Below are 12,213 nucleotides of genomic sequence, written 5' to 3' on the forward strand. Positions count from 1 at the left end.
TGGCTGCTCCAAGGTAACCACTGATTTCTAACTGCTTTTGTTAGATAAATGAGATCTTTTCTTTCTGGTTTATTTTATTCAAGATTGTTTTTATGAGATTTATTCTTACTCTTCCATGTGGCTGTAGTCTACCTTCTGGTATATTCCATCACAGTGGGAATATACTGTGATTTAATGATCATTTCTACTATGATCACCATTTAAATAGGAAAGTCATTGAATTCAGCTATTCTACCACACTCTAATTTCTTAATTAAGGCCCTGTTGTGCATACAATAAAATTTATACTTTTTTCAGATTAGTATAGGGGTACATGCAATTACATTACATAGTTTGGTATTGTAAGATTAAAGTCCAGTTTGTAGTTGTGCCCTCCACCCAGGGCACCTGTGAGAGTAGTTGTTAATCTAATGGTTCTCATTTAGTACCGAGTACATGTGATGCTTGCTTTTCCATTCTTGTGATACTTGGCTTAGGACAATGTTCTCCAAATCCATCTAGGTTGTAACATAAGATACTGGTTTATTAATCCATTCATGTGTTGTAAGGGCATGTGGATTGCTTCCACTCCTTTGCAATTGTGAATTGTGCTGCTATAAACATTCGAGTGCAAATGTCCTTATGGTAAAATGTTTTTTTTTTTGGTAGAGACCTAGTAATGGGATTGCAGGATCACATGGTAGATATACTTTTAGTTCACTGGGGACTCTCCATACTTCTTTCCACAGAGTCCGCACCAGTTTGTCATCCCACCAACAGTGCATGAGTGCTCCCTTCTCTCCACACCCGTGCCAGCCTCTGCTGATCTGGCACCTTGTGATGTGGGCCATTCTCACTGGGGTTAGATGATATCTTAAAGTGGTCCTTTCCCATTTTTTAACTGGGTCGTTTGTTTTCTTGCTATTGAGTTGTTTGACTCCTTTATATATTGTGGATATTAACCCCTTATGTGATATGATTTACAAATATTTTCTCCTATCCTGTAGGTTATTATCACTCTGTTGATTGTTTCCTTCACTGGACACAAGCTTTTTGGCTTGATGTAATTTCATTTGTCTATTTTTGCTTTTATTACCTGTGCTTTAGGGATCCTATCCAAGAAATTATTGCCCAGCCTCAGACCAATGTCATGGAACTTTCTTCCAGAAACTTTACAAAGTCCCATCATATTTAATTCTTTAATCCATTTTGAATGATTTTTGTATAAGGTATGAGATAAGGATCTAATTTCTTTCTTCTGCATGTGGATATCCAGTTTTCCCAGTACCTTTTATTGAAGATATTGTCCTTTCACAACTATGTTCTTGACATTTTTGTCAAAAATCAGTTGGCCATAAATGCATAGATTTATTTCTTTGTTCTCCTTTTTGTTCCACTGATCTATATGTCTGTTTTTATGCCAGCACCATGCTGTTTTTATTATTATAGCTTTGTAGCATATTTTGAAGTAAGGCTGGGTGATACCTTCAGCTTTATTCTTTTTGATCATGATTGCTTTGGCTATTTGGGGTCTTCTGTGGTTCCATAGGAATTTGGGGTTTTTTTTTTCTATTTCTGTGGAAAAATGTCTTTGGAATTTTGATAGGGATTATATCAAATCTATAGATTGTTTTGGGTAATATGAACATTTTAACAATTTTAATTCTCCCAATCCATGAACATGGGATATCTTTTTATATCTTTCTATTATTTATTTCCATTTATCTCAATTCCTTTCATAAATGTTTTATAGTTTTCTGTATAAAGGTCTTTCACCTCCTTAGTTAAATTTATTCCTAAGGTTTTTTTTGGGGGGGGGGGTTAGTTTTGTATATGGGGTTGTTTTCTTGATTTCTTTTTCAGGTAGTTAGCTGTTAATGTATAGAGATGTTACTAATTTTGTATGCTAATTTTGTAGCCTGTACCTTACTGAATTTGTTTATTCATTCCAACAGTTTTTGGGTGGACTTCTTTTTAAATTCTTGAACACATTCTTATTAGTTATTTAAAAATCTTTGTGTGCTGGCTCGGCGCCTATAGCTCAACCGGCTAAGGCGCCAGCCACGTACACCTAAGGTGGCGGGTTCGAATCCCCAGCCCGGACCCGCCAAACAACAATGGCAGCTGCAACCAAAAAATAGCCGGGCGTTGTGGCGGGCGCCTGTGGTCCCAGCTACTTGGGAGGCAGAGGCAGGAGACTCGCTTGAGCCCAGGAGTTGGAGGTTGCTGTGAGCTGTAATGCCACGGCACTCTGCCCAGGGGGACAGCTTGAGGCTCTGTCTCAAAAAAAAAAAAAAAAAAAAATCTTTGTGTGCTCATTCCATCATATCTGTCATTTCTGGGTCTGCTTTTATTGACTGATTTTTCTCTTGATTATCAAAATTGTCCTACTTTCTTACAGAAGGTGGACATAAAGTTTATGTCCAATTTAAAATAGTTTAATATAGTAAATCGCACACAAACTTTATGTCCACCCTGCATATCTAGTAATTGTTTACCAATTGCTAAGTTTCATGAATATTACATTCTAGATTGTCTAGATCTTTATTTAAAGAATGTTAAATAGGCAGTAAAGAATACTTGGCTGACAGTAAAGTAACTTCACATTACTTTGTTTCTTTCAAGGTTTTTTTTTTTTTAATTTTTTTTTTTTGAGACAGAGCTTCAAGCTATTGCCCTGGGTAGAGTGTCGTGGCATCACAGCTCATGGCAACCTCCAACTCCTGGGCTTACGTGATTCTCCTGCCTCTGCCTCCCAAATAGCTGGGACTATAGGCACCCACCACAGTGCCCAGCTATTTTGTTTCTTTTTTTTTTTTTGGTTACAGCCATCATTGTTGTTTGGCAGGCCCAGGCTGGATTCGAACTCGTCAGCTCAGGTGTATGTGGCTGGCGCCCTAGCCGCTTGAGCCTTAGCAACTTGAGCCACAGGCGCCAAGCCTCTATCAAGGTTTTCTTTTAAGCTTTGTTCAGGTAAATCTATAAAAATCTTGAGGGACAATAAGGTAAACTCAAGGGACAGTATATTCCCACTGATTCTTCTGTCATCTGTACTAATGCCTCAGATGTTCTTCCCTAGCTAGGTAGAACTTGAACATCTCTCAGCCCTATGAAAGCTTTAGAGGTTGTTTTGCCTACAACTTCCCAGCAGTTATTTGCTCAACATTATGAAATTTCTCTCTATACATCTATAGCTTTCTATTAATCAATAGATTCAAGGGGACTTCCATGCTTATTTCTGAAATTCTTCCTTGCAAAGCACCCTCCTCTCCAGTACTTTCACCCATACAATCCAGCTGGCTCAGCTTCCCAAACTTTGATCTATCTTTTGAACTTAATGTGTTTATTATGCTTTGTTTAGACTGTTCTTACCTATGCTGTGGTCTGGAAAGGGCTTCTAGGAAGAAAGCTATTGTGATTATAAAGCTTCCTTTATCTGCTTCTGTTCTTGCCTTTATCACAATTCTGTACTGTCTGTTGTCCAGTTTTATATATTTTGTCATGATTTCCAGAGCTTTAGGGTGGTAGATGAATTCCAGACTCAATAGCCAGAGTAGAACAATGCTGCAAAGTTTCTAAAACTTTGCAAAGAAAAGGTGAGCTCCTAGAATGGTTAGTACTATGATGGAGAGAGTATCGAACAAGAGACTCAGAGGCAACTACATAAATTCTTTTTTGCCACAGGTTTAAGAAATACATTATATTTAAAAGCATTTTCTTCAAAATGAAATGCAATGGCAACATTTATTTTTTGACAGTTAGAAAAAGTTTCAGGTTTAGGTTTATACTTTACCATAAAGGTGAATTAGGCAGTATTACTAATATTGCAGTATTATTGATCTGGATCAGTGATGATGATGATGAAGTAGTTGCTGGTGCTGCTGCTCACAACACCATTTACTTAAGCACCTCCAATGTACCAGGCACCGTGTTAGATGCTTTATACTGATTATCTTTACTTCTCCACAATAATTCTGCAAGGTAGAGATCATGATCCTGACAAACTCAGGGAGGTAAAATTAGTTCCTCAAGTTCACACACTAAGAAGTGACTCAGTGACTAAATTACTCAGTGGTAAGTTAGTGGCTGGAACTGGAAACAATCTCAGCTCACCCTTAACAGTGTTCCTCCCATTATTCTTCTGCTCTCTGATTCTATCTTTACCTGAGCTTTCCCATCTGGCAAACTAAAGTGGAAAACAGTGAACTCCCTCCCCAGAGAAACTGTGTTATTATATAGATGTTTTGGATTATTTTGCCTTAAATAACAGCATATGTGAATGTGCTCCTGGGGCCTGAAAGTACCCTTATTTTGTAGAACTTGGCCCCTCCCACTGGGGTGAATAGTTGAAAATTATGGGGAGGAGAAGGCAGGTTGCAAAGAATGTTAGTTGACTTGGAATTTCTTCTACTTTCTCCCTATGTACAAGCTGCCATGGCAGATTAAGATTGGTAAATTTCCTATCATGGAGTCTTAGCTGGTTCTATCCAGAGTAAGCTAATCCAGATATTAATCATTAACTCTAGTTGATGTCTAAGGGCAGATGTTCTTGCTGCAAAGAATGAAAGCCTCCTGTGGCACCTGGAAGATCTTATCACACATGGTACCCAGCCAGTTAACATGGACACTTTGCTGCCTCTAGCCAGAGGTTGGCATGTCTCCTCCTCTTCAACTCTCCCATGGGCCCTGCATTGTTGAGCCATCTCTATCTTAAGCTGCCTTTCTTGGCATTCGAAGCATCACTTCAATGATGTGATAATATCTTCAAGTTGGGAAAATAAAAATGGCATTTGTTTAGCCATAATTAATGAAATATTTATGTTGCATGAGACTATGTGATAAAACCTTAGGCTTAGAGTCCTTTTGCTTCTGATTACATTTGGGATTTTTTTTTTCTATGACCAGACATTCTGACGCCAGCTCTTTTACACTGAGCAGATGTCATGTAGTAAAAATGGGTGCCAGATGCTGTGAGCCGCAGAAGGGCGATTTGTTTAAGAGCTGGCTCCAACTTTTTTTGCATTCAATTACTCTGCAGAATGAACCTTACACAGGCATTTAGGTAACTCAGCTAACTTCAGACGTGCATTTTTAATAATAGATTTCCTTTCTGAATGCGTTCTGAGGAAGACACCATATAAATGGTGTTTAAGGAATTAATTGATTTCTGCATAATACCTTGTGTGTGTGTGTGTGTGTGTGTGTGTGTTTTAATGTGAAAAGAGAGCTGTAAAGCTCTTGGCAGGGACCCAGAAATGTAATTAACGTGGAAGGCCAAATTTTCAGTTGCCCTTAGGTATCGCCTTCTCCTGCCACGGCAGGTGCAGGGAGTGGGGAATGGGGAGGAAGGGGATGAGGGTACGCAGGGAAAGACGAAGAGGAGCTTTGGTTCATGAAGCAGGAAATGAAGCCAGCAGGTCCGTGAGTTTTTCTGTTTGCATTTCAGGCTTCACACACCTCCCCGTCAGAGCACAAGGAACAGAGGCGGCCTCTTTTGCTTCTTCAACCAGCTCCTCCTCTGCAGATGAAGAATTCGATCTCGAGCTTTCCACCCAGTCAAAGGTAACAACGTTTGGCCAACCGCAGACCGCCTTGGCTGGTGGGGGCCGTTTACCATCCAGAATTCAGACCCCATGTGGGCTCCAGCTGCGGGGGCTTCTTAGGTGCATTGTGTTCCATGGCATTGGACAGCGTGCTCTTTTTACCTGGAGCAGGCTGAAAATTATCTCCTTAAAATAACAACTTTTAGAAGCTCGTCTTTCTCAGGGACCCAAATTGGGGAGAAAAAAAAAGAAAACAGGCATCTTTCCTTGGAACCATTTGGTGACTACAGCTCTTAAAGTGGGTTTAATATGTAGTCCAACAAGCAAACCATCGAAAATATTACAACAAGCAGATGCATATTTCCCTGGGGGAAGCACAGCTTCATTTAAGAGGTACTAGAAGCAGATTGCATGGACGATGTTATGTTTATTCTAATCAGATATATGAAATGAACCATGCCGTTGCATCTAGACGTGGCACTCCAAGGATCCCTACTGTGGGAGGGAGAAGCCGTGTGCTGGCTGGGAGACGCCTGTCCCTTTGCTTTGTGAGCATTAACGTTTCTGGAGAACTGTTTAAACAATTCTCTACCCATAGAAAGAACACACAAGCACCGTTAGAGGTCTGCAAATGTGTCTGTGTATCTCATTCACACCAATGAGCGTCCCAACACCAGAGCCCTCTGTGGTGTTCTTTACCCACGAGGGCTGGAGCTTTTTCACTGGGACAGTGGAGGGCGGATGGGACTGAATGGTTGGCCCTGAAATGCTTCCCGGGTGGACAGAGAAGTGGTTCACTGCACTGGTAGTGTTTATTTTTTGGAGCAGTGAGGATCTGGGGAGGGAAGAGGAGAACCAAATTTATTTACTTGGACTCAACTTTTCCATATCTGGTGTTAGTAGCTTTGGCATCATCTCAAGTAACTCAGGGGTTCCAACTCCCCATGGCCCAGCTGTGAGCAAAGAAGGAGGGGTCTGGGATGTGTGTGTGTGTGTGTGTGAGAGAGAGAGAGAGAGAGAGAGAACAGAGAAAGAGGAGTGAGGAGTGGAGGAACATATAAGGATTTCTCATTTCTAACTGTGGGCATCTCTGATTAATTTAGTACTCAACACAAATGAATTCTGGTTACGGGGTTTTCTTACTGGCCCCTCACCCCCTTGAGAGACTCTGAGTTAATTCTGCATTCAAATGAGACTGAGATTTCAGCGTCAGTCATCTTTGATTCTCATAAATGAATAGCATGAGAATAAATGAATAGCATTGCCCAAACACATCAAAACAGCAGGACTGCGGTGTCAAGGCCCACCCTCACAAACAGCTCCTTGTCCTTCTGGCCCAGCGCGGAGCCAGTCATTACTTAGGCTTGCCAGGTGGTAAAGCCTGCCTGCTTCACCTGGCTTCTGATGTGGCCAGCACTGCAGGAAGGGAAGCTGGCAAGAGGATTTAATTCCCTATACAACTTCTTGGGGGCTCACACTGAAGGAGGGAGGGGAGGGTTTTGTCCTCTGCTTTCTTTGTCTCTCTGTCCCATGCAGGTGTGTATATCCCAAGCCAGGTGGCACAGAGCCCCTGAAATGAACCTTTGCACAGGAAGGTGGAGACAAACCTCCTCTTCTCTGCCTGCTCCCTGTGCCTCACCCCTCCCACCAGTGCCTCTCCTCCCACCCTGACACCTGGATCTGGGAGACCCGTCCCGGGAGAGACATAGCAGTCTGTCCTTGACTCAGTAGTTTCTGCCTCTTCCTCCCTTGTGTCTTTCCTTCCTCAGCCCCTAGCCCCTTTACCACCGTTGAGGATGTAAGCGCTGTGCCTGGCATGTTGGAAGACCGTACGAGTCTCTGTTAAAGCACTCTCGTTTGCCATGCCAACATCTTTTTAATAAAAGGCAAGAGATGACTTTTCTCCTCCAGGTTCTGTTTTGCTGACTCTTGATCAAATAGTGGAGCCTGACAGCTGCTGAGCAGCTCTGAGACGGCATGAAGCTGTCGAGGCACCCTCCCTTGGCATCGTATGAAGTGGTCTTCATTTGGGGGAAACGTTGACGTCTCTGTGGGATCCACTGTCAAAGGTCCTTGTTGTGCCTGAACAGTTTCTAGCATGAGGAGAAGCCGCATAAACCAGATGAAATGTGGGTACGAGGCTCGGCTACCTGTGCTTCGTGCCTGGCCCAACCCATGACTAATTGCATCATCTTGGGCAAGTCACTTACTTCCCTGAGTTTTGGTTTGCTTATCTATAAAATTAAGTGCAATTTGAGGACTAAATGAGATGATACATGTGAAGTGATTGGTACAGCGACCGACACATAGCACTCAATAAACAGTAGGGTTGATTGTGGAGGTTAGCATGATGGAAGCTGGAGATAGTAAATGAATGAACGGACTCTCCACATAGGCTGAGTTAGACAATCTCTGGATGACAGCTACCACTGATACCCACCGTCTCCCCTGACCCTAACCATCCAGCAAAGTCTGAGCTGCCTAATGGAGGAGTCTCCTGTGCGAAAAGCTTAGAATATCCATTCAGAGTGATTGACAGCCAATCTGGATGTCATCCCCAGTAACAGAGGTAATAAGATGTGAAATAAGCTGAGTTTTGAGAACCGAAATTTCTTTCAAGGATGAAGATCTTTAGGATTCTAAATCCTAAGGAGAACTCTAGAAAACAGAGCTTGATGCTTGAGACTAATGTTTTCACCATTAATCTGTAGAGGTCCTAATGCCTGGACGTTTTCTTAAGGAGAGGGATAGTTTCTCCATTTATCTCCATAGGATGAAGGACAAAATGATAAGGATTCAGAAAGCCCTGGAACACAGGTGCTTTCAGGGTCTAATCTCTGACCTTTGTTTTTGGACCCAGATTGCTCTGGAAATATCAAGGGTCAGACCTGTTAGTTCTCTACTCCCCACTAGGGCTTTATAAACATTTGATTCAGTTCAACCATAGTTATTGAATGCCCAGGCACCAGGCTAGCTACAATAATTTTTAAATTCCACATTTGTTTCTGCCAGCATTAAATAGAAACCTCTAGCGTACTAATATGTAGAATGTTATATATGTAATATGTAGAATGTTAATGTGAGAACATGAACTCAGAGAAGGCAAGTCGAGAGTAAAACTAGCCCAGCTGGAACATTTACTTTGTATATACAGGATGTGCGTATATACATAGATTATACCTACTTGCACCTGGATTAAAAATAATGGCTTTTAGTAAAAACTTATAATCATGCTAATTTATAATAGAACAGTATAGTACAGTAGACATACTAGTAATAATAAAAATCATGCTGTTTATTGAGGACCTCATATCTGTTCAAGTGTCTGCAAAGAACTTAGCCTGTGTCATCTCATTTAGTCCTTGTTGTATGCCTGAAAGGTAGCCATCACAGCCTCACCACCTGAAGAGGACTCTGAAATGCCCAGCTGGGCCCTGAGGCCAGCTCTGCCCAGCTCCTGGGCTCACACATTCCTCTCCACTGTTTTCCTGAGCAGAATTGTGTCCTGAACTTTCCAATGTGTAGAATTGGCCACACCCTCACTTTTCCTTTTTCTGGTGCTTAAAACCAGGAAGTGGCACCATTAAAATCCAGACATCTATTTTTTTTTTTTTTGAGACAGAGTCTCACTGTGTTACCCCTTGGTAGAGTGCTATGGCGTCACAGCTCACAGCAACCTCAAACTCTTGGGCTTAAGCGAGTCTCTTGCCTCAGCCTCCCAAGTAGCTGGGACTACAGGTGCCCACCACAACACCTAACTGTTTTTTTGTTGTAGTCGTCATTGTTGTTTAGCAGGCCTGGACCGGCTTTGAACCTGCCGGCCCTGGTGTATATGGCCAGTGCCCTAGCTGCTGAGCTATAGACATGGAGCACAGACATCTATTTTACATGCATCAATATTGCATTATTTAAAACAAGTCCAAGAACACACAAAACCCAGTGAATCTGTATAAGCAAAGTGAAGTAGGGAAGGAGAATGATCTCAGGCCAAGAAACACTTTGGTTTGAATTATTAATATTTAGACCCATTCCTCTAGTACAGTGGTTCTCAACCTTCCTAATGCTGCAGTCCTTTAATACCGTTCCTGTGGGTTGAGAACTGCAGCTCTAGTACCAAGTTTCATTAGGCACTGGAAACTCAACCTGAGTCCTGTTTAAAGTTATTAACTGGTTTTCGTGGAGTGAGAGAGTGTGTGTGTGTCTGTCTGCCTGCCTGCCTGTGTCCCCCAGGCTCCTCACCCTTGGGCTGTATGGTAGCACCAATGTAAAGGATAATTGTTGTTATGATTCCTTCTCTCAACTAAATCTAGTTCACATGCTATAAAGCAACTCCTATTTATAGACCTCCTATACACACACCTCTATACACACACACGCACACACACATATATATACACACATACCAACTTCCCAATCTGGTACCTGTAGCAACATGTGGCTACTTCAATTCGTTAAAATCTAGTAAAATTTTAAAATTTGTTCCTTATGCTCACTTCATTTTAAGTGTCCAACAGCCACATGTGGCTGGCGCCTTCCATATTTTAAATAGCAAAGATAGCAGTCATTCCCATCACTGCAGAAAGTCCTCCTGGATGTCATTATCCTAGCAGCTAAGCAGTGGTTAGGAGCCATTGTTGGTGAGGACAGAAGGTTAGGGTAATATTTTATGAATTCCAACCACATTTTTCTGAGACGTTTTTTCCTTCTCCACTGGTTTTTATAGGAAAAGAAGACACTGAGGAGACGACGGAAGCTGGAAAAAGCAACGAAGCAATTGGTTAAGCAAGAAGAATTGAAAAGACTCTATAAGGCTCAGGTCAGGAAACGGGAAATGAGCAGGCCTGGTCCTGTCTGGGGTCCTGGAGATCTGGATGGAAGAGGGCTGTGAGAGTCTGCATTATAACAAGGGGACAAGTTGGAGTAAGGTCAGGCTCTCTTATCTGAGGGACCAGGTTTGTGGCCAACCATACCAATGGCCATGACTCAATCCCTGGTGGGGCTGGGACCTGGAGAGCCCAGGGGCTGAGCTGGCTATTCTTAGCCACCTCCCCATCTGCAAAGTGAAGCTAGGACAGAGGCCAGAGCAAGGCCTTGGGAATCATCCTGACCCTCACTGCCACAGTGACCTTAATTTTTATCCTCTGTGAGGACATAAACCTTCCACTGTCTCCTTGACTGTGTCTTTGATAAACTGACAACTGTTAAGGGGTGTCTCCATTTCAAAGTTAGTTGAAATTACAAGTATCCAGTATTCCAACATAGATTTCCTCGCCTGATTGCTTACGTCCAACAATTCTGCCCAAGTTGACCGGCCTTCCTCTGTCACAGACAGGCAAAGTGAAACAGGAAGTCCAGGTATTCTCTCCTGAGAACCCTGAACTTGGTCTTGAAGGACAGTTGGGCTTAGGACTTAGAATGAGCGTGCTTAGTCCAATGCACCTTTATAAATCCCTCCACTTATTCCTGTCATCTGTCCCTTAAGGGGTCCTCAAGGTGATTCCTGACAAGAATGAAATCATTTAATCCAACCTCCTTTTCCCTTCCTAGTGGTGGATTCAGGAGTCACTTTTTCATGTAGTGGAGGAGGAAATTTCCTATAAATCCCCATCCACTTGCAACTTCTAAAATAGATTTCCTTAAAACATTTCAACTTTTTCTTCTAAAAACAAGACAAGTTTATGATATTGATTGGCAAACTGTGCAATTTCTTTTTCTTATATTTTCACTGCAAAGAGTAGGTGGTAACGAGAGATGAATCACAGTGGCCCTTTGAATTCTCCCCTGTTGGCACCACCAGCCCTTTTTACTCTGTGAGCCTTTTATCCTTTGTTCATAAAGAATGACCACTGTACTAGGCTGCTTGGGCTGCCATAACAAATGCCACCGACAGGTGACTTGAATGGCAGAAATTTAGTTTCCTCACATTCTGGAGACTCCAGGATCAAGGTGCCATTGGGTTGGTGTCTGGTGAGACCGCTCTTCCTGGCTTGTGGACAGCTACCTTCTTGCTGTGTCCTCACATGGCCTCCGCTGTGTTGAGTAAGTGGGGAGACAGAAATATCTCTGGTATCTCTCTCTCTCTCTGCTTTTAAGGACATGGCCCTATCAGATTAGGACCCTACCCTAATGACCTAATTTAACCATAATTACCTCCTTAAAGGCCCTATCTCCAAATGCACTCACACTGTAGATTAGGACTTCATTGTATGAATTTGGTGGGGAGGGAGCACAATTCACTCTGTAATGACCCTATAGCTGTAGTGCATAGTAGTGAGTGATAAAGTCATTTAACTGTTTTGCAGTTAGCAACCCTACACTGAGTCAGCAAGAGATGGATTTATAAAGATATCATTGTCTTGAAAAGAGAGACAAGAGAGGACAAGAGCATAAAATTACAAGTTGTTTTAAAGAGCATTCTCATCTATGGTGCAGAGTTTATGTTTGGGGTTAAATACTCATAGCTGGGACAAGAAGAGGCAGACTCCACCCCTGACTGGCTCTTTCCCAGGTTTGAAGGGCCTCCGCTAGGAACGTGGGACGTGGGGTTAAGGAGGCAGGGGAGTGAGACAGGGTTAGAGTAGGCAGAAGAGGAGCACAGGCATTCTGTGCCTGTAATGCACCTGCTCTACTAGCTGCAAATTCTCTTTGGCCAAGGGATGTGACATTCAGTAGCATGTTTCAAAGCAGAGAT

At 42.4% G+C, this 12,213-nt stretch overlaps 1 protein-coding gene across 6 annotated transcripts in view; it reads left to right on the forward strand.

The window, feature by feature from the left end:
• LOC100954750 (F-actin-monooxygenase MICAL2) overlaps positions 1–12,213 on the forward strand; it is a 226,707-nt gene that overhangs the window by 190,497 nt on the left and 23,997 nt on the right. For all 6 annotated transcript variants that reach the window (XM_023516167.1, XM_023516250.1, XM_023516270.1 and 3 more), the window contains 2 exons: positions 5,426–5,541; positions 10,246–10,338. In XM_023516167.1, coding sequence (XP_023371935.1) covers positions 5,426–5,541; positions 10,246–10,338 — 209 coding nt within the window. The remainder of the gene's footprint in view (positions 1–5,425; positions 5,542–10,245; positions 10,339–12,213) is intronic.

Source organism: Otolemur garnettii, unplaced genomic scaffold (assembly GCF_000181295.1).
Source record: "Otolemur garnettii isolate 467f Iridium unplaced genomic scaffold, OtoGar3 scaffold00001, whole genome shotgun sequence".
Taxonomy (NCBI): Eukaryota; Metazoa; Chordata; class Mammalia; order Primates; family Galagidae; genus Otolemur; species Otolemur garnettii.